Below are 23,387 nucleotides of genomic sequence, written 5' to 3'. Positions count from 1 at the left end.
TCTGTTTACCAACAAAGCACTGGGGTCTCTAAAATGAGCAAAAAAAATCTTGCAGTCACACTTTTTCCAGTTCAGAAGAAAGGTGCTTTCACTGGTGATAAAGCTGAATGCACTGTGGATGCTGCTAGAAAAGGTGCTATTCTCAGCAATGTTTCTGAGGCACTAAAAAACCCCCAAATCCTGCTGCAAACTGAAATTGCGCTTTCCACTGGAGCATCAGCAGTGCAAAATTGCAGGCGGCAAATACCTAACCTGGAGACTGAAGCAGAAATCGTGTTGCCTGCTGCTCAGCCTCCACTTGAGCAATGAGGTTAGGCCAGCAAAATAAACTCTGCTATTTACTACAGGAATGGACGTGTAGTTGTGCAACGCAAGTACACGTGTCTAGAAGATGGAATATAAAGTATCCAGGTTGCCTGGAGCTCACTTACATCTTAAGGAAAAGAAAAAAAAATCTCAAACAGTGGATTTTTGTAGAGCTGCCCAATGATGGCAAAAGGCAAATCCTCAGCTGGTGATAATGGTTATGTTTCCACTGAACTCTGCTGATGATGTTCCCCCAGTCTTACTGATGGAGGGAAAAAACCAAACAATCCTACGTGAAGGAAAGCTGCAATCAATGAGTGGAACCAGATGTGAAATTTTGCACCCAACTATTATAATTGTGAGATGTCTTCAAAAAGTTAAACTGCACAAAGCCCCAGTCAGCCAATTACAAAACATTCCTTCAGCTTTAGAAGAGAAGAAATGACTTCTCAGAAAGGCCAGAATGACTCTACTGTGATTTTTAAGCTGCTTCAACAGCATCCTAGTTATTTCAAGTAGTACTAAGACTTTACCTGAGATTTCCTTCCCGTAAGCGGAACTATGAGCCGGCAAGGTACTCAAATCAGGGAAAAAGAAACACACACAAAAAGATTCTTGCAACTGTTGTGTTATGAATATACTGCTTTTTCTATTCCAAACTGCCTTCCCTGTGAATTTTAAAATATGTAAAACCAGGAAGCACAGAGCAAATAATATCTACATAAGTAGGTCATTTTCTCAATGGCAGTGCACTGCTGTTTTACTACCAACTTGTTTGCAATATAGACAAATACATTTCAAAGTGTGTATATTCGGATCTGCAAAGGAGGTGAGCAAGCATAATTGTGGAAGCACTTGCTCCAAGATCCAAGTGGAGCCTAATTCAGAAAAACAAGCAGGAAAAAGTCATATTTTGCACCTCCTATGCAAGCTTCACAGAGAGTTATGACATTTTGGAGAAAATCCTCTTGCTGTGTGTAAGCTGTAGCTTGAATGTGCTGCACGTTGCATATTTCATTACAAAAGCAGAGCCATATTATTTCATTAGATAAGCGATAAGTTCAATCCTTACCAAGTTTTCTTGGTTCCTGGCTGCTATTTTCTGATCATCTTCTCCCCCATTTTTCATGTATTTGACCTCTTCCACTGGTTTGATCCTATACTCATCTGAGCACCAAGAAAAAAAAAAAGAAAAAAAAAAATTTGAACCAGTGTAGTTCAACAGCTGGGGAAAAAACCAAACTAAAACGAAAACAGCTGACTAGAAAAGACCCTAATTAAGCAAAGCAGCTAAAAATTACATGTATATAGTTTCAAAAGCTTAAATGTGACTGACACCAAGGAAGTTTTTCCTGACTGAAGCTTCAGTAAGAATTTCCAGTTCTGGCTTCCAGAAATTTTTCAGTAGCTCTCTGGTCTAGTATAGTCATGGCACCACAAATGGGGAATGTTCAGTATGTACTCTCCCCCAGATCCCTAGTTTTCTGTATAATATGTTCAATAAAAACAATTTCTTTGCTCCTGCATCCTCCCTGGATTTTTATTATCAGTGGGCAAACAAGCAATATACAGTAGTTACTACAGAGAAGAGTCTGCTCATGGATGTTCCTTGCATTGAAAAAACCTCCTCTGAAAAGCAATGCTGATGGAGGCTATTTAAGTAAAGAGCTAGAAAAAAAAAAAACACACCAAAAGCCACAGTTGGGTTTTTTTTAATTTCATTTTTTCCTGCACTATTTTAACTGAGCTAAAGCAAAAAGTACACAATGCACAGTCATACAACAATTTCCAGAGAAAAGGCTCCATGCTGAACCATCTTCCTCTCCCTACTCCTAACCCCCCGACCATTTGCCCTGGTTTCAGCTGGGATAGAGTTAATTTTCTTTCTAGTAGCTGGTATAGTGTTATGTCTTGGATTTAGGATGAGAAGAATGTTGATAACACACTGATGTTTTCAGTTGTTGCTAAGTAGTGCTTAGACTAAGTCAAGGATTTTTTCAGCTTCTCATGCCCAGCCAGCAAGAAGGCTGGAGGGGCACAAGAAGTTGGGAGGGGACACAGTCAGGACAGCTGACCCCAACTGGCCAAAGGGGTATTCCATACCGTGTGATGTCATGCCCAGTATATAAACTAGGGGGAGCTGGCCAGGGCAATCGCTGCTTGGGAACTAACTGGGCATCGGTTGATAAGTGGTGAGCAATTGCATTGTGCATCACTTGCTTTGTATATTCCAATCCTTTTATTGTTATTGTCATTTTATTATTATTATCATTATTATTTTCTTCCTTTCTGTCCTATTAAACTGTTCTTATCTCAACCCAGGAGATTTACTTTTTTTCCCCAAATCTCTCCCCCATCCCACTGCGGGGCGGGGGGGGGGGGGGGGGGGGGGAGTGAGTAAGCAGCTGTGTGGTATTTAGTTGCTGGTTGAGGTTAAACCATGACACCATTTTTCCTGCACATTAATGTTACCCAGATAGAAATCCAGCGTGAAAGTAAGTAATAAGAAAAGTAAGATTCCTGGTTTGCCCTTAATATTTATCAATTAGGCGTTTCAGCTCTTCAAATAATAAATTCCCAGTACCAGTACAGAAGTATTATCTAACATACATGTGCTATCCCACAGTAAACAGCCTCACCGAAACTTGAATAAAGGTTTTTTTTCCTTTGGTAGGACAAGAAGGGTTTTGGTGATTATTCCTTCTAGCTCGGGAAAAGAGTGCTTGCAGTACCAACACTGCCTTTTCTCAGCCCCTATTACAGCTTTTTGCTCCAGTTACCTTTGTAGCACATGAATCTATCAGAAAAACACCAAGAATTTTGTACCCACACTCCTCCAGCCACGATATATAATGCAGAAGACAAACTTTACCCCATGAAAGTTGAAAATGTTAATACAAAATTAAATGAGACACAGTACACTGGGAATAAAAGGCAAAACCTGGGCAAATTAAAAGAAACCACACAAACTTTATTCTTTTTCATTGAGTTTTCAAGCAATTTATTTCACTTGCTAAGGGAAAAAGAAAACACAAATGGATTATTCTGGGTTACTGTATTGTTAAAAAAAAAAAATCAAAATTATTTAGAAGGAAGCTTGTTTTCAGAAAACTGTTAACCACAGAGTATATAAGTTAAATAAGCTTAACTTTGAAAACCAATCTTCTTTAAAAAAAAAATAACATGGTTTTGCATTTTGCCTAGTCCATACTTATATGCTTTTTTTATTATAGAGTTTAAATAAAACTGTGAATTTATCAAATAGCAGCATCTCAGGTGCAGAGGCTCAAAACAGATGAAGAATTTAAGACTATTATTAGTTCAGTAAATGCGAACAACTTCTCTAAATTTCTTGTCTCTTTTTTAAATGGAATTTAGGTAATCTGGAGGTGACAATTCATAAAACCAAAAAGGCTGAACACAATAAAGCCTGAGAATTAGAAGTACTTCATTGACTGCAACATCTAACTTACATTTTGCTCACTCCTTCAATGATCTCTGTTGTGATTAGCAATAAAACCCACATGCAGAAAAAGCATGAAACTCCCATGGTGGTATGTAGGGATTTGAACAGGAAAACAGATGAGAAAGAGAAAATAGCACAAAGGAACTTTGCACAACCCACAGCTGGTCCACATTAACTAGAAGAGAGGCATGTTCAACCCAGCCTTGTAAAAAATGAGTAAGGTATGGAGGTCCTGATGTTCAGTGACAAAAATAACCTCTGAAACGTGTCTCCTGCTTATTCCAAGAGATTAATTGTGACTGGACACTGAGTGCACACCCGCACAGCAAACCATCCTATGCAGACTGCATGTAAGGGATGCTTCCTTGGAAGACATCATATCTTGTAGCAAGTGGACCAGTGCACTGATGAGCCCATGACTGATAATCAGATTTATATATGAAAGTTTGATACAGTTCGATCGCATGGAGGCAAGATGGGAAGGAGGAGTTTTGTTGGAAACTTAATTCTGTATTTCTTCTGTAACTGATTGTAAGAGAATGCTGTCAAGCATTGCTGTTTGGGTGTGTGAGCTAAGGACTTGCTGGTACCTGGCTTCCCAATCTTTATCATCACCATCATGACAACACTCTTGTAATTATTGCACCATTACTACTTACAAATTTATGCTGCTTTTACTGGCTGAATAGAATAGAACAGAACTATTTCAGTTGGAAGGGACCTACAATGACCATCTAGTCCAACTGCCTGACCAATTCAGGGCTGACCAAAAGTTAAAGCATGTTGTTAAGGGCATTGGCCAAATGCCTCTTAAACACTGACAGGCTTGGGGCACCACCACCTCTCTAGGAAGCCTGTTCCAGGGCTTGACCACCCTCTCGGTAAAGAAATGCTTCCTCATGTCCAGTCTAAACTTCCCCTGGTGCAACTTGGAACCATTCCTATGCGTCCTGTCCCTGGATACCAGGGAGAAGAGCTCAGCACCTCCCTCTCCACTTCCCCTCCTCAAGAAGCTGTAGAGAGCAATGAGGTCGCCCCTCAGCCTCCTTTTCTCTAAGCTACACAAACCCAGAGTCCTCAGCTGCTCCTCACAGGACATGCCTTCCAGCCCTGTCACCAGCTTGGCTGCCTTCCTCTGGACACATTCGAGTACCTTCACATCCTTCTTAAACGGTGGGGCCCAGAACTGCACACACAGTACTCCAGGTGAGGCCACGCCAATGCTGAATACAGCAGGATAATCCCCTCTCTTGACCAACTGGTTATGCTGTGTTTGATGCGGTTTGCCCTCTTGGCTGCCCTGGCACACTGCTGGCTCCTCTTGAGCCTGCTGCCCACCAGCACCTCCAGATCCCTTTCTGCAGGGCTGCTCTCCAGCCGCTCCTCTCCCAGTTTATACTTGTGCCCAGCAGTGCTCCATCCCAGGTGCAGAATCCGGCATTTGGACTTGTCAAATTTCATCCCATTAACCATAGCCCAATGCTCCAATCTATCTAGATCCCTCTGCAAGGCCTCCTGTCCCTCAAGAGAGTCAACAGCACCTCCCAGTTTGCTATCATCAGCAAACACCCTAATGGTGCATTCAACTCCTGCATCCAGATCACTGATAATCATATTGAACAGCACTGGCCCTAGCACTGAGCCCTGAGGAACACCGCTGGTGACCAGTCGCCAGCCAGATGTAGCCCCATTCACTACAACCCTTTGAGCTCTGCCCTTCAGCCAGTTCTTCACCCAGCGCACCGTGAACCCGCTCATCCCACAGTTGGACAACTTGTCCAGGAGGATGCTGTGAGGGCCTTACTAAAATCCAGAAAAACTACATCTACCGCCCTCCCTTCATCCACTGGGCAGGTGACCTTATCATAGAAGGATATCAAATTAATTAAACAGGACTTCCCATTTGTGAACCCATGTCGACTGTGCCCAATGATTGCATTATTCTTTAAATGCCTTTCAATAGTACCCAGTATAATCTTCTCCATAATTTTTCCAGGAACTGAGGTAACTGAGGTTAGACTAACAGGGCTGTAGTTCCCTGGGTCTTCCCTCACGCCCTTTTTGTAGACTGGAGTAACACTGGCTAGCTTCCAGTCAGCAGGGACCTCCCCAGGCTCCAGAGACCTTTGGACAATGATCGAGAGGGGTGCTGCCGTAACATCCGCTAGCTGCTTCAGTACTCTGGGGTGAATCCCATCAGGCCCCACGGACTTGTGAATGTTCAGCTGATACAGCTGGCCTCTTACAACTTCAGTGTCCACAAATGGAAAGTCACTGTTCCCACACTTGTGGTCCTCCGAGTCAGAGGACCAGGCAGCCCAAGGTCTATCAGCATTATTAAAGACTGAGGCAAAAAATACATTCAATGCCTCTGCTTTTTCTTCATGCCTATTAGTCAGGTGACCATCTTCAACCAGTATCAGTCCAACATTTTCCTTAGACCTTCTCTTGCTATTAACCTCAGTGGAGATCTCCCTGAATTGTGTAGGATTCACAAAGAGAATAGACGTTAGAGAACCTGTGGACAGAGTCAGGCCAGGTGAGGGTAAGGATTACGATGTGGACATAGGACAATTAAGGAATACTTGAGCTGCCCAGGCAGCTTTTCCCACTCTTCGTGGTTATGCGAATTTCTAGGCCATGCTTCCTTTCCAGCTTCAGCTCCACACGAGTCTTTTTAGAGATCATCATCAACAAAAGTTCTCAAAAATGTAATTTTAAATTCACATTTAACACGGGCACAGATCCTTCAAATGCTGCATTGTTTGCCAGATGCATCAAGCAGCCTTGAAATGGTGGCAAAGAGCTTTAAACAGATTTCTTGTGTAATATCCACAGATATTTACAACAGTGTTAGTAAATCTGCTTCCCCCCAGTACTTTGCTTATGAATACAATAACTATTCAATGATCTGTGCAGCATAGCACAGTTGGCATTACTCTTCCCTCCATCCTACCAACAGCAGGAAAAGTGCAGACACCTGGACAATTCATGCCTGAGACATGCAGCAGCAAGAAAGTTTCCAAATATAAACCAGTCATTTTTCATTACATTTTTGGGACAAACTGAATACACCACACCAACTAGCAAGTCTTACTTCAGAGAAATCCACCTTCTCCTTAGGAGAGTACAGATAAAAGAAATTCAAGAGGTCAAAGTAGAAGATGCCTGCTTCTGTAGATGTTAGTAGAATTACTCTTTTAATAGAAAGTGTCTTACAAAATTAATAGTGTCATGGCTCTATTATATGGTGTGTGTTTGGGCATGAGAAATCTCTACTTGTATTGCAAAAAGCAATGTAAATTTGACACAATCTAAAACTGACGACCTGCCTTAAAGGCCAAGAGACTACCTCTTGGGTATGAGACACATTAAGAAAGAAGCAGGCTGAGTGGCCAACACCCAGTCTTCAGTCCCTAAATGATTAACAGACAGGAGTGGCAAGCAGCTAGCAACTCCATCAAATCCCCATGTTTTGAGCAAGTGGTGCATGCACCATCATCAGACAAACAGGCAAACACAGCACTGGCCTGTGGAAAGTGAATGACAAACCTAATTTCAGTTAATGGGAGCAGAAGAGAGGACTGAGCCATGAACAACTGTTTTATCAGATACACACAGAGATGAAGGGACTGGATCAGCGATGTTAAGTTTGAAGCAACACTATTACTCATAAGCTCTCATAATTTCCTATCATAGACAAAATATTTTCCTTAAAATAGTGAGCAAAATACAACATATTGGCAACATTAGCTCATATTGAGTAGTCACTTGCTGGAGGCAGGTATAAATAGATATGATTCCACTTTCAAAGAAGGAAAAAACCAGCTAAGTAATTATACTGCCACAGAAAGAAAAAGGAGGAATATCCAGCTGACTACAAGCCCTACAGTTTCCCAGGTACGAGGCAGCATACCTGGAAACATCCACTTTCTGAACTAGCCGAGGCACTGAGGAAAAACCCCACCTATAACTAATTTCAATAGTCATTTAACTAGGCTGCTTAATTATAAGTAACTGCCTGAATCACAGATAAAATGTTGATATTTATACTTGCAACCTTCCTTCTATCTGAGGAGAAACACTAAATTTTGCTCACAGGTCTCCCTCTAGCATTTACAGTACTCAATGACACAAATTTTACCCTTCACATTCACGTTGAACTCCCTTTTTTTTTTTCCCCCCTGGATCAATCTAAGCTGTAAAATGTCTTCATTTTTATGGGCCTGTCACAAGTCTGTTCAAGTGGAGACCTGACATGAGAAATGCAGAACAATTCCTGAAAGCAATGGGACCAGTCAATATTTAGCACGTTCCCAGCCAAGACTGTTGACTGCAATGAGCAGTCAACCAAAAGGGCAACCAAAGGGTGCAAAGGAGGAGAAGGTGGTAGCGAGCAGCTTAGCTGGGGAGGACACTGCTAGTTGGCGTAACGGAGAAGAAATGAGTCTGATGCGTAACACCTTGCTCTTCACAGATACGACAACAGTCATTATTTCAAATACACTAAATACAGCAATTAAATTCAAATAATTATTTGCAGAAGACAGGTCTTGCACTATATTATGTTATTATCGGGAAGACAAAACTACATATAGACTTTTTTGACTAGGTGAAGATAACATTTATCTTTTATAGATATGGTGTATATATATAAGATAGGGTGTTCAGAAACCACAAATTCTGAGCTATTTATGAGATTGTTCTTGTTCTAAAGTTACTGTCAGGATGAAAGCACTGCAAATGCAGAAGAATGTGTGTTTAAGCAACAGACAGACCATGAAGTATGTCGTGGGGTGTATGGTCATTAATGGCTTTAAGTGAATAAGAAAATTAGATTAAAGACAGGTTGGAGAAATGGGCCTTTGATGCCTTCCCTAAAGGTAACACCTTTAGGTATTTGCAAAAAACTGCTAACCAGGTTTTGCCTCAAAAGGTAAGAGTTGGAATTAAAAAAGTAAAGGATGCTAAATTCACCTTTTGATTTTTACATTCTGATTTCTACTAAAGTAAATACAGCTTTTTGAGATATTTTGGTCTGAGCGATCAGAAACGAACCCAGAGAAATCCTGAATCCGACCGAGATCAAGTAGGACCTAATTAAGTCTGACAGTCAACAAGACCTTTAAAACTGTAAGAAGTTCAGGATAAAGGAAATTATACAAAGTTCTATGTATATTTACCTTGCTCTACCTTGCTAAAGAGTAATATCTTTTTTCTTTTTCCTAAATACAGTCTTACATCAAAACCAAAAGTGAAACATCTTTATGCTGCTTTCCTGTGCAAAACTAAAAATTGAGTAGTGAGTATCATAAAAATTTTAGGACACTATCACTCAGTGTGTGGTATATCATATATAACGAGAAATACATCTTTATGTTCCTTTCACATGTAAAAGTAAAAAACAAGTATTGTCTTCCATTGTGTGGTATATTATATAAAAAGAGAAGATTTCCAACAACACAAATGGAGGAGGAATGGGTTTACAAGACTGCCACAGCAAATACTGAGTTGAAGAAAAGCAGCCCAACTGGACTGAAAGAAAAACAACATAAGTCAACCACAAATAAAAGCCAGAAATATTGTCGAGTATAACACCCACCACAAAATCCATCACAGGATAGAAACCAGAAAGCAGTAACGCCTCTAGCACAAAACTCTTTGGAAGGGCAAGGGAGGAAGAATTTTTAAGTTGAATATGCTGCAAAAATTCTCAGTAGGCAAATCTTATGAATGAAGATCTCCATCTGGAAACAGATAATTCTACTCAAACATGTCACTCGGTTGCCATGGCAATGTGACAATGAAAAAGTGCACTCATTAATAATGATTTCAGTGATAAATGAGCATATCAACTTATAATATTGAAACAATTACTAGATATGGGGAAAAAAGAAAACTGTGGTTGTTCCTATGAGAAAAATTTCTTCAGTGCTTCCAGACATCACTATAAGTGCCATTACCACAGCAACATCGGTAATGTCGCTATTTCTGGCTCAGTTAAAGGAAAACAACACCAGAAAAAAGCGTAACTCCATCAAATATATCTGGACCCACTGTGACTTTTGGAGAAATCTTCTGTTAAACATCAAGTCTTTAAAAAATAAAATAAATAAATAAATAAAATGCTGATTTACATTGCATTCCCATTTCAGACATCTAAGGACAAACAGATTTGGCTCTGCTGTCATTAACAGGGACAATGGGTGAGCCTCTCTTCTCTATTTTTAGTGATGTATCAAGTATCAGACAGGAGGTAAGTGGTACTTCAGTCACACCACCAAGAAGAAAGTTTCTAACCACATCTGCGTCTTCCTGTGTTCCATATTTTTCTTTAGTATCTCTTTCCTTTCTATTGAAGGACATGCCAAGATTTATCCTTCATCCATAATAAAACACATGTCTATTCTGTAAAATATGAACTTTTTGTTTAACAAATTTTTCTGTACCATACCTATTTCTGCCAGGTGTGGAAAGTACTCCTACTGCTGTGACCACGAGGAATGCCATGGATCAAAGATTCATGTGCTCTCCGCTCTCAAAGACTTGAAAGCTAAAAGCTATATTTAGATAAAGGACCGAATTGCTCTTTCTAAAAATATTTGTTAAAAATCCTAAGAGATTTTGATGCAATTTAACTGAAACATATAACAGCAAGTGAGCCACTTAGATGCTAAACACAAAACGTGCCAAACATCATCTACAGTGCCATTGCGAAGGAGGAATACTCTGAGCTCCACAGCTACACTGGTAGGACACAAGCAGTGGTGGGCTTAACTCTTGAAAGAGCCAGGCCAGACATCAGGAAAAATCTTTAACCGCATGGACAGTCAAGGAGTAGAATTAGAATTAGATTGCTTGGGTGGTTGCAGTTTCCATCATCAGAGTCATCAGCCTCAAGTGCCACAGGTTAAAGTCCATACTGTTGTGGAGCACAGGAGGGATGAGATGAGCTACTCAGATTATTCCAGCTCTGTTACTGTATGTGGGTATCAGCTGCCTGGATACCAACAGAAGCTATGTCAAAGATTCAAAAAAAAGTCAACAGTTAGAAAAAGAAGTTGCAAAAATCCTGCTTCTCCAACTAAATAGTAGGTAATGGAGGACACCTAAGTTATCTTCTTAGCTCCAACTTCAAGCACTCAAAGAAAGTAGCATCTGCATGGTTCTTTTGATTCTACATGGTTGTTTCGATTCTGACTTAATTGCTGAGATTCGCAGCTGTGGGGGTGGATTTCCAATCCACCTGGATATGGGTTGAGTGAAATTTCATTGGAGATCAACCAGCCTTGGGTGAGCAGCCCATTGTCTTCCTTTGTCATCAACCCTCAAAGCTATCAATTCACAGGCAATTCTAGATCCTAGTGATTATGTTGTTTTTACTAATATGAACTAAATAGAAAAAACAGCTTAGGAAATAAGCCAAGCCATTTTTTTCAAATGTCTATCTGAAAATGCTCATTCAGATTTCCCAAATGAAGTTACCTCACCTTAATCCAATCGAAAATACAGCCGCTGCTGGAAGCTGAGGCAGTGGACACCACCAGATATTAAACAGAAAACAGGTGCACAAACAACACACCAATTCTGCCAACAAAATATAAATCATCTGACAGAAAAGCTGTTTAAATATCTAAATGTACTACACAGATCACAGCACATCGGGAAAGACCGCCCTCAAGTATTTTTTCTTCTTCCTACACAATCCTAACACGTGCCTAAGGAATGCTACCTACTGCTTCTGCACAAGGCAGATGTGACTGCTAGGGTTGGTTTTTTACGGGAAAAAAGGAGATTGAGACGTTCAGCATAATAAAAAACAGACCCCATGTGGAGGACTTCGGCAGTGTTGGAAGGACACTTGCCCTAAAGCTAGGCAAGACAGGGGTAGCTCTTTTCTACAAGCAGTTCCTACTACAGCCCTATGTCACATCCAGTGCTTTATGAAACATTAATTCCCTCAAGGATGATGCTTACTTGAAAAATTTTAGCAAATTCCCTTCTATTTTATCAGACTACCCTTTTCCAGGCCCAAGTCATGACAGCATTCAAGTGTTCCCCTGAGGCCAACAGGTTTGACAGGAACACAACTCCATTAACTTTCATGGACATCATCTCGATCTTTGCTGCTGTAGAAGCACAAAACCTCATATTGCCATATTAACTCATCCTTCATTAATGCTGTCAGAAGTTTCCAGTGCTGCAAACTGCTTGCAGCTCTCGATCCTTTGGGCATCTCTGTCCTCTCCCACCAAAGGCCCAGCCTGACTTCTGCCTGTGGAAGAAGGTGTCATTCCAACACCTGAGATGCTGCTGCTGCTCATCAAGTGCCTCAGTTTATGTACCTTGGGTTTTCTGATTTCTTTTCCCTCTGATCTAATAAAGTGCCAGATGATGATGAAGCCATAATTTAACTCCCTTGTTTCCATAGGTTTAATTTTTTAATTTGGTACCCAACTTGCAGAGACACCCCGCTGTACACAGGAGATGTGCAGCTCTATCAAGGAGGTCATTATTTGGTTCCTTCTACTTGGTTTCTTCTTGGCCAAAAAGTTCCCAAGGCTCTACGTTTGGACTGTCACATAGTCTAAGTACTGTGAAAACTATAGCTGTACGTATCATTTTCCATCACATTATGCATAAAGGATCATGTTAACTAACCTTGCACCAGGGGCACAGGCCCACTACAGTCTATCTGCTAGGTCTACCTTAGTGGTAGGTAGATCAGAGGAGTACTTTGGCAGGGGAAAAAAAAAAAAATATATATAAATATATACACACATACATATTGGTGTGCAATCAATAGAGTTGTTTTGTGGGAAGTATTTTTTCCATAAAGATTCCTGCTTCATATGCAATCTCTCCATTAACACTATGTGGAAGAAAAAAGACAACTCACCATGGTTTGCACAACTGGCTTCCTTGCACGCAGGCCAGCCCCCTGAGTCTACAGACTGAGGCGGGAGGACAGTTCACTGGTCAGGGTAAAACCTAAGTCTTCTCCTGCTCTAGCTCAGACTTCCTCCATGCTCCTCAGGGTTAAATCTCTTTAAGTGAGGAGAAGTATGGGAAGACGCATGAACAAGTGGAAGACACTGAGTACCCAAACCCACTTGAAAAAACAGTTCTTGAGGACAAGAGGGCTCATGGATGTGTGTGCGTGTGGTAGGGGGAGGATCACAAATCTTAAAAGCTCCTGGACACATGAAGGAAGGCAATGCTCTGCTGCTGCTCTGCTCCATCATGGCTCCCTGACAAGAAGGTCAGCGACCCTCTGGCCAACTCCACCAACAAAACCCTCCAGCCAGGTACACACTGCCAGCGGCTGGTTCAGTCATGGGGAAACGTACCACAACCTTAGAGGCCATTTCATTACCTCAGAAAAAGACTTAAAAATACAATCTCAACATCCTAAAATCCAGTTACTGCTAAACACACAATTTCTGCCTCGCTTGTACTGTCTTTAATGATACAATCTCCAGATCTTTTAGACACCCATTCATATATAAGATCTGAGGAAACTCCATATATAAGATGGTATTGAAAAAACAGCCACGTGATCATATAATTAGAGACTTTCATGCACTCATCTGTAATTAAGAAGCCAAAAAACAGTGCTCGTGGTGTGCACTCATAACGATCTTTCAGCTACCCAGATTTTTGCTTGCTGAAACTATGTAACTCTCTATATATACATATACACACACTTTTTTTTACCCTCTTTTTTTTTTTTTTTAATTTAATTAACACATAACTTTGAGCCAGACACCAGGTTGTTCAAAGGAAACCATTTCTCAGGTGGAAAAGATTACAGCCACGGTGCTCAGCAGGAAGGATACTCAGCAAATGCAATTATCTAGCCCACTAAAAAGATCAAATTGAGAAATGAAAGCAGGAGAGGAAACAAACAGCAGAGAGATTAATTAAAGGAACAGACAGGAGAAAAACAAAGGGTCTGTGCCTTGAAAATACTGCTGTTCGTAAGAAGACATCAGGTAGGTTTTTGGATTGAGGTTACACAGTCCTGCCCCAGCATCCCCAGACCATGATGGGAGCAGCACAGGGCCAGCCCCACACAGGCCTCCCTGCATCTTGAGGGAGCTGGAAGTTCAGTATTTCCAATCGTTTACTACATTTGAACACCACAAACTTATTTTTAAACAAAACTCTGTGACCCTGCCTTCAAGAAAACACTTTTTGCCACTCAGAAACTGCAATAGCAAAGCTCGAAGAATTGGCTTTGATGCCATAAACCTCTTTGTTGTGGAAGGGAGAGACAAGAGAGAAGAGGAACGGCGAGGGAGCAAACCTGCAAATGTAACATAAACCACAACACAAGAAGGGCTAAACCTTCTCCTACGATCCAACTAGGTGGCAAAAACCTAGCAAGCTTGTAGGCGGTGATGGTAAGTCCTCCTCGGCTGCGGAGGAGAGGCAGGTGCCATCCTCCCTCTTCTCCACGTCACATCCTGGAAACTGTCTTGATACCAACCCAAAAGTTGTCACCTTGGCCAATCTAGACAGCACAGCACAGCCAGGTCAGAAAAGCTACTTCAACTCCATTTTACTGCTCCGTTTTTAAATTCTCCCTTAGAAAGGGGAAAAAAAAAACAAACCCACCAAGCACTAAATATTTAATTCTTTTCAGGTTTTTCAACATCATTAATGAAACTCCCAATCTCTGCTGACTCTCACCTAGCCGGCATCTGTCTACGTACTTCACTGCAAAACATTTAACACAGAACCTGTCCGGGACTCTTCAGATTCCAGAAAAAATACCTAACTGACCATTACTGTGAGCATCCCTTGTACAGCAATGAAGGTCCTGCTCCTTACAGCCCCACTAACGTATTGACCAATTGCTCTAGACACCAAAAGCTCACCTGAACTGAGCTGCCCCAAGAGCTCCCCGAAAGAAAAAGAGTCATTATCACTCCACCCCCCCCCAAATTCCTATTATTGCAAATACATGACAAGGTGTCTTCGGTTTCCTTGTCAATAAAAAAGCCGATTCCTCTTTACTTAAGAATTAATGCCATTCTCAATCGGTCTCAATATTAAATGAGATTGGTGCCCTGCAACGTCTGACTCGAAATGGATTTTCACAACCTTTCTGGCATAGTACCTTTCTTCTATTAATATTAGTCTATCAAATTTTCACTGCTCATGTACCTCAAAGAATATTTGTAAATCAACAGTTATTTCATTTTTATTAATTGCATTGTGAAAGGGACAGAATAATTATCCAGGACCAGTAACGTACTGGAGATTCATGATAATCACAAATGTCCCCTCATTGCTAGTAGTTCTGTAAACCAAGAGGGGAGGGGCAGACTAATGAAAACTTCATTTATAAAATACAGCACACATTTCCAGATGCAAAAGATACAAAAGTTAATTATATTACTTTACTTACAGGCCATCCGAAAAGCTACAAAATTAGCCTATAGGAAAGATTAATATTTTACTCTGGTTACAATGTTCAGAGTTAATTTCTTATCTCTGAAAGATGCCTACTTCCCTGAGCAGCATCCATGTTGCAAAAGCTTTATCTAAAGCCCCAAAAGCAAACACCTACCACCCACATGCACCAATGGAGGCATATCGTTCAAGCAATCAACAGTAATGATGAGAACACCCTAAGAAATTCCTGGAACCAGAGCAACACTGGGTAGTGAGGGATTGCCTGGCTCACAGCCCTGTCCACTCACAGGAGATGTCTGGTTTAATATCTCCATCTCACTATATATGCCAAGCCACAAATTAACTCCCAATTCTCTGCAGCATGTAGTCAGTGCTCTTCCATGCCGTCTCGTATCATTAATGATCTTCTCCCTTGTCCCTGCTGTCATCACGAACATAACCTGTTTATGAGACTAGAAGTACTCGTCCCCATTTGCTGCCTGCTGTCTTGCAACCACATCAAAGCCACTCCGTGCAAATAATACACAAACACGCACATTTAGGATATGCTGGAAGCGCAAAGATGACTGGGTAGAAAAGAAAAGAAAAAGAAATTTAAAAAAAGCTAGTGATTTTCCACGCCTCCTCCCCTTTCCTTTGGGCAACACTTTTAAAAAGTAAGCAAAATATCAGTATGTGAGAAAAGGAAGTTTTTAATAATGGCTAAAAAAAAAAAAATCAAAATAAGAAATGTGTGCTTAGAGCACTTATATCAACGAGCACTTTCAGCCTAAGAAGATCTCAAGATCCACCCAGTTCCTACAGTTACAAATTTGATATATACTTGATGACAAAGTACAGGGAATAAAATGTGTGTAATTTTAATAAATACAACCATTAAAACAATTTAGGAGACTTCCATGAAAAAAATCTACACCCCCTTTTTTCCCTTTGAATAGGCCAAGATCACTCCTTAAACCATAAATCCTGAGACAAAGGCGACTTCATGCTATTTCCCAGTATTGGAGAACACGTAGTGCTCCGTGCCTCTATCGCCTGAACAGCCCCTTGCAGCACTCACGTTACAAGAACAGAAAGGAAATATATAATTTAAGAGCACCCTAAACCTGATCCTTTTTGCCAAAGCCCCCCCCATACAGATAAGAAGAAAAGGCATGTGGCAGGGCACGATTACACCCACTCAGCAGAAGCCAGGCTTTGTTTTTTATAAGTCCATGATGCAGCAATCTCAACATTTCCAAATTTTCCAATTTTTTCGGGTGCAAGCTCAAGACAGAACACTGTCAGTCTTGGGCCTCGGACCGGGACAACATGCGACTGCTGTGTTATAGGATTTATTTAAAATACCCATTACGTCTCAGTGTTTTGGAGAAGCACCCAATGGAAAAATGCCTCCTACATTAGAACACGGATGTTGCGCTGTAGTCCGAGCACACAGGACAACGAAGCATTTCAGCAGCTTTTTAGAAACTGAAGTTTCACAGCAACTAACCTGTAAAGGCATCTTTGGCTGTGCATGTGAGGGTACACAAATACTTACTGGTCAGGTATCTTTTCCCTGTATTTGATAGGTATTTCTACCAGTAGACACTCCTACTGTAAAATTACAGCCTTGTGCTACTGAAATGAATACGCATCCATGCAGCTTCACAAGGCTTACCTGGGGAATCAGAGAATTACCCCCCAGACTGAGGATTTCATGGCCAAATTTCAGTCTTTGGGGTTGGGTTTTTTTGTTTGGTTGGTTGGTTTTTTTACTTTGTGGCCAAGTAATACAAGACTTGGAAAATGACAAAAGGAACACTGCAGTAATTGAAAGAATGTGGCATTTTTACCATGATTTCTCCTCGTTTGCACCTAGAGGTAGGCAATGAATGCCAAGGATTCTGTCTTTAAAAGATTAAGTAAAAAAAAAAAAAAAAAAGTTTGTCTGTACCATAAAATAAACGGATTTCCTCCAGCACCAAGGCTGCCAGAAAATACATCCTGGCTTCTTTCTAGCAAATACCAAAGGCAGATGCATACCCCTATTTATAGTACACTAATGCAATTGTGAAATGCATACCTCATGCACTTTATTTGTATTCAACTTTGACTATACTCTTCATGAAGCTAAACAGCTTGTGGGAAGGGTCATTCCCCAGAATAAAACTACGTTAACTCTCTCCACATATCAACTGCTTGCAGAGACTTGGGTGTGCCCTCAGAGCCCCCCATCCTCTGGTACATCTCCTTCAGGTGCTCTGACACTGACAGGCAGATTTCAAAAGGTGAAAGCTTACGTTAAACTAAGAAGCAGGGAAGTTATGACCTGCCTGTGATTAATTTCTCCCTCCAAAATGGGGATAACAACTGTTTCTCCACCTTGGTTCACCTTCTTTCTTTATACTATAAATCCCCACTAAAGGTGCCAAGTCTGACTGCATGTGTATCATGCCAAACCCAGCAGATACCAGGCTGGAAACCCAGGCATCGCTGCAAAGCAGATAACAAACAGTAGCTGTACCAGAGAATGTCTGTATAAATACAGTGCACTTACACTAAGTAGAATGACTTTGCGGAATAGTTCCCTCACCTAATACCATGACAAAGGGTTGTAAACATTGCAAGACGATTAACTGCCAGAAGAAGGTAACTATAGAGTCTGAAGGCTATCTAGTTAATTTATGGACACGTGCTCTGCTTTAAGTCCAACTCTCTTTAAGGTGTCAAGCAATTTCAAATTCATTCCTACACAAAAGAAAAATTTATAAAATTATGGTTTCAGAAGAAAAAATATGCAGGAGTCATCTTCTCTTTCTTCAGTTTTCCTATTGCAAAATTATCAGCACACATTTTCAACCATTCCAAAGCTAAGTTAAATGCTTAAGTTAAATGTTTGATGTCGAACTGTATACTAAGGTAAAAGAGCTGCAAAGAAGAAAGGCGCTTTGCAACTCCTGGCTAGATAGCAAACAAAAGCTACAGGGATTATTTTTTAAGCTAAGGGCCATACAGTACTATACCAGCTTAGTCACTGGATACAACAATCTCAAAAAGCAGCAACAAAAAATAAGAATTTGTTTTGTTAAATTTAGTCACTTGTTCTCTGCTTACAGGTAGGAAAACCTCAGCAACATTTATATTGCAAAGATCTGCTATCCATTTGGGAAAGTAATCTCATTTAGGGTCTTTCTGATTTTTTTTCAAATTAAAGAACTAAAATAATAGGAAACAGAACTCCAAATATGCACTATTTTTCTTTATTGCTCATTTTTTGCTTCCTGCCAGGAGAAGTCATGACTAAGAACGGGAAGGCTTTATCCGGCAAATCATCCACTCAATTGATATAAATGCAGTGCCTCCCCAAAGCAGGAGCAATGTAGCTGAGGGCGTAGCAATGCAAAACCTTACTCTACCAATGACTGAGAACAGTCCTCCAGCATGTAAGGACAAGCCATTTGTTTCTGTGCATCTGCTCAGTTGACCTGCTACCTAGCACAGGCTTGCTCACCAGTGGTGGATGTGATGAGCTTCCAAGGGTCAGCATTTTCTTCTTTTTTTGTATTTTGACTTAAAATTAACAAAAAGCTTCTGTAACTATAAGGTCCATGGTATGAGAGAGGTGGCAACTGCTGCGTGAGAGATGAAGATAGCAACAGGGAAGTATAACAAGTCTTTATCCACGTTCAGATAATTGCTAGCTCGGTCGTGCCCAGTCCGGATAGACTCCAGAGTGCTATCAAAAGAGAGTTTATTTATCATAGTGTATACAGCACTGCAGGGTGGGGACAAGCTCTTTAACTCTCCCTGAATAGGAATCCCACCACTATCACTAGAGTTGCGTTGCACGGGGATTACTACACCTGATGGAGGAATGCCTTCAACCACTGTTGCTCTACTGCCCCGAAACAATTTACAACTAAGCAATTTTCCAACACCCAGGTATTTAAAGAGCTACTCTACCATCACTTCTGAACTAGTTTTCTTCACTGCTGGATCAGTGAAACTAGATGTTGAAAACCAATCTTGTTAAAAGTGGTAAGGTATCTTCCTGGAGCCTACAGGAACCTTTCCACTGACTCGGATCTCATCCCTAAGGACCACCAGACCAGTGTTGCTCCACTTGCAAGTAAAAACAAAAGGGGGAGGAGTAGGAGAAGGGAGAGCTAGTTCAATCACAATCATTACATAAAGCTCATGATTAATAGATGCTGTCAGGGCCCTGAGTGCACTAAGAGGCCACAACCAGCCTCACGAAACCCCCACTTGCATCTTCTGCCCATGGATCCAGGAGCTCTGTTTTGGCAGAAGCTTGGGCTCCTTGCCAGAGCAGGTCTGCCTGTCTCTAGTCCTGCCTCTGGTCGAGAGACCTCAAACACACATTGTAGGTACCTTGTCTCCTGGATGGACCCCTCTAGCAAGCTCTAGCTTGTCCCCAGCCCTGCCCCCAGCCTTGTCACCTGCTGCTCCTCACTGCATTCCCTGGATAGACCCTGGACCTGGTTCATCGCCGTGCCTTGGACTGCTGAAGGACCCTGTCACCAGCACCTGGCGCTGGCCCATGTTCAGGCCCCGTGGGACTGTACGCCATCAGTGAGGGCACTGAGGGCGCTGGGGTCACCCTCAGCTCCCAGCTTATGTGCACTCGTGGGACAACCCTGCTCCTGCTCCAGGAGAGATGCTGGCCCATTACACCTTCTACAAAAGGCTCATTTTATATTCTTTATATATTTCTATATTTACTTACTGGGGTGGAATAAAGAGCTTGTCTTCCTACCACTCTTTGAGCAAACCCATAGCCCAGAACAGCTTCTTCCTTACACTGCAAAAGCATTACCTTTTCCGACAGAGCTATAAAGGTGAGCCACTTTTACTCACAAAAGGTAAAAATACAGAGTTTGAATTAATGTGGAAAACACTTTCTTTACACACGTTCATCACTAACATGTCTCCAGACATAACCTGAGGGTAGGATTTGGTTTTGTTTTGATTTTTTTTTTTAAAACCCTGTTGCTTCTGTATGGGAGTAAAATAGTAAATTATTGACTTACCAAGGGTGTTCTCAGAGTTACACAAATAGACCATAAACCTAGATAACAAACACAATGAACATAACACCAAAGGATTTTTTGGTTCTATTCTTCTTGCTCACTTCCTGAAACACATGTTTAGTACTGACCCATGTTTCCTTAGATAAGAAAGCAGGCTATCACCAAATTGGGTTGGAACAGGGTGGATAAAACCAAAGATGATGTTAAACTAAAAAAAATATAATTTCAACTGAATAAAAAAGTGAGGAAAAACAGAGTCCAGTATAATTCTTGAAGATGCTCGCATACTTCAGCCCTACACTGCAATGCACTCATCTGCTTTTCTTAAGCTTTCAGGCATTGAAGCAAGATCTACTTTGTAACATTAGCTGCTGAAATCATGAACAACTTGAAAGCTACCCTTTCAGGAGATCAGCCAGAATTTGAATTTAAGCAATGAAAATCTCCTCCTTTGAAACTCACTGTGATATTTAAAGTTTTGCACCCCTCAGACCAGGTGCCTACATGCCACTCAATTCCATGGAGCTCAGATTAAGCACTGCGTGGAATGAGTGCCTGTGGTCGTACCAGAGATATTTGTTCATGTTTGAAAATGTCTTTAAAAAACATTATTGTCTCAAAATATCCAGTATGGTATTAGGACACTGCATGGTGCTGGTGGTCCCTTTATGCATAATCACTACTGTCCTTAAAATGAGTAAGATCTGACATTGCAGAAGCATGTCAGGACAGCCAAATGAGCTGGAGCAATTACTATTTGAGTGCTAACCAGCTGACCAATAGTCAATAAAATAAATGCTGCCAGGCAAAGTGAGCTGGGTGTTTGGGTGAAGCCTAGTGCAGCAAGACCTTCTGATCATAGCATGTGTTCACGGTCAACATGACAGAAGTTATATTCCTTAAGCTACGGCTTTCCAGATAGTTTCAGTTCAGTAAGGATGGCCATGCTGCCTTTCAGAAGAAAGAATTTCTCCTTCTCAATTTTAGAGGTTTTTTTCTGACAGTTGGGAGAAAGGGAGAGGTAACAGGAAGGTGTTATTCACTGAAAACACTTCTAATATATTTTTCCCACTTCAAGTTTCATCTGAAAACTTCACAATTTCAGAACTTCAAATGGCCAGAAGATGATGTGCAGAATTTTGTGCACAGGAACATGGCAGGTTTAGGCAGTTATCTCATATTAATTAAGGACATCTGAACAGGCTTGCCAGGCCCAAAAATATTTTGAAGTGTCCTGAGCAACAACCTGAGACTGAAGTTTTGAATAAGATGATACTTCTAGGCCTGCCTATTAAGGAAAGAGCCTTCAAAACAAACCAATCTCTACAAGGTTTGGGCACAATATTTTTGGAGGTGACAATGCATATTTAGGAAAGGTAAGTCATAGTCCAAAATTCCTCTTGCTATTCTCTTTCTGTATACAGTGGGCATGTTTTAAAAGTTTCAATTATTTTATCATCTTTAGGCACTTACTTCAAATGCACACGGCATACATCAAAATAAGTCAGAGCTCTGCTGTCTTGGGCAGCAGACTGAGATACCCACATGGATGAGGCACAGCAGACACAAGGAAGGAAATAATTGACTGTCACAAGGCAGGGGTTAGCAGAAGTGAGACAAAACCATAAAACATATAGGAAGAAAGAAAACACCAAAATGAGAAAACTCATGATGAGTTGGTAAAGATTTGGGGTTTCAAATGGTGGTATTGGTGAACAAGAAGCCAAATAAAGCTACCTCCTTCCAGTTCAGGTATGGCACCTACAGAGCAGCATACTTGTTGTGGGTGGCTAGGCTGAACTCCTCAATTTTGGTGAGAGAAAGGAGTCCTCCCTATGAGACTGGTTGTTGCCTTCCTGATACTGCAGAACAACTGCCACCATACAGGACAGGTCAATACTTGCCGTCATTAAATACTCTAACTTTCTTGCTTGGCTTTTGGACTATGGCATTTTCAAAAGATTTGGGAAGAAATATCAACACAGGAGAAAACTGCTGAAAAAAACAAGTGAGGAAGAGCAGAGCAGAGCAAAGGGCATGCACGTCTGCAAGTGATCTGACATCAGGTCCCTCACACATCTTCTCCATGTTGTCCATCTCTAAAACAAGGGTGGGTCTGTAATACAAACCAGAAAAGTTGTGAAGATGACTACACTAGAGCTTGTGAAGCAACCAGTTTCTCAATATCATTACAACACCTCAATGCTAAAGATATCTTTTTCTAGCATTCTCCCAGCTGCTCTGAGATAAACTGGTTTATAAACTATTGTGCTTTGCGTTCAGCTTTATTTAGACTGGTTTAGCAATTGAAGTTGCTGTTGATAACAGAAATCCTATCTGGCAATTGCAGCATGGATATTCCCAATTTGCCAGAAGATCCTTACCTGCCATGTTTACTCTCACTTTTGCAAAGCACCCAAGAGCGCCATATAAACGTCTGGATTAGCCTCTCAGATTAATAAACAGATTCTAAAATTTTTTTTTTTCCCCCCCCACAACAAATCACATTACTAGTTATTTTCTTACACAAAAAATTATGTCAATAACCTCCGCCCCAAATGAACATCCCATGATTTTTTAAAAAAGGCACAAACAAAATTAATCTACAAGAGACATTATATCATTAAAACACATGCTGAAATCAACAACACTCAAGGCTCTATCATGGCATTTTGTTCTTCATTGCTATTTACATTATTATAGTTCTTATGTATTGCCCTGGAAATCAGCTTTGAAGTGGAATGATGAACAAATTAAGATATATTATTACTATCCTTATTAGAGGGATTTTAACATCATTAGAGGCCAACAAGACATAATAATGATATTATATTCAATCTTCTCTAGAACATCTCCTTTGATAGGCTTGCTAACTCAATTATTTAAATATGTATTACAGCAACATGCAGCATGCCTTCTACAGTTTGGGATAAGATGGAAATTTTTATGTTTTGTTTTCAGTTAACCAGAATTTGTTCTCAGAGAATTCATGGGTTTCATGGTGGATTTCTTGGTTTTAAAAACTAGAAATTCAAATTTACAGTGAACACCTGGCTCAATGTGACCGCTCAACTGAAAAAAAGGTTAATAGCTTGGGAGAAAATAAGGCAGTGGAGCAGAATCTTAACCTGCAGTGACTTTTGAAAGTAAAAAAAAAA

General features: G+C 40.8%; 1 protein-coding gene across 2 annotated transcripts in view; it reads right to left on the bottom strand.

Annotated features, from left to right (window-relative positions):
* C11H1orf21 (chromosome 11 C1orf21 homolog) overlaps positions 1-23,387 on the bottom strand; it is a 128,444-nt gene that overhangs the window by 50,189 nt on the left and 54,868 nt on the right. For both annotated transcript variants that reach the window (XM_052801356.1, XM_052801357.1), the window contains exon 3: positions 1,379-1,473. In XM_052801356.1, the coding sequence (XP_052657316.1) occupies positions 1,379-1,473 (95 nt within the window). The remainder of the gene's footprint in view (positions 1-1,378; positions 1,474-23,387) is intronic.

This window comes from Harpia harpyja, chromosome 11 (assembly GCF_026419915.1).
Source record: "Harpia harpyja isolate bHarHar1 chromosome 11, bHarHar1 primary haplotype, whole genome shotgun sequence".
Lineage (NCBI taxonomy): Eukaryota > Metazoa > Chordata > Aves > Accipitriformes > Accipitridae > Harpia > Harpia harpyja.
This window is presented reverse-complemented; position numbering and strand designations above follow the sequence as displayed.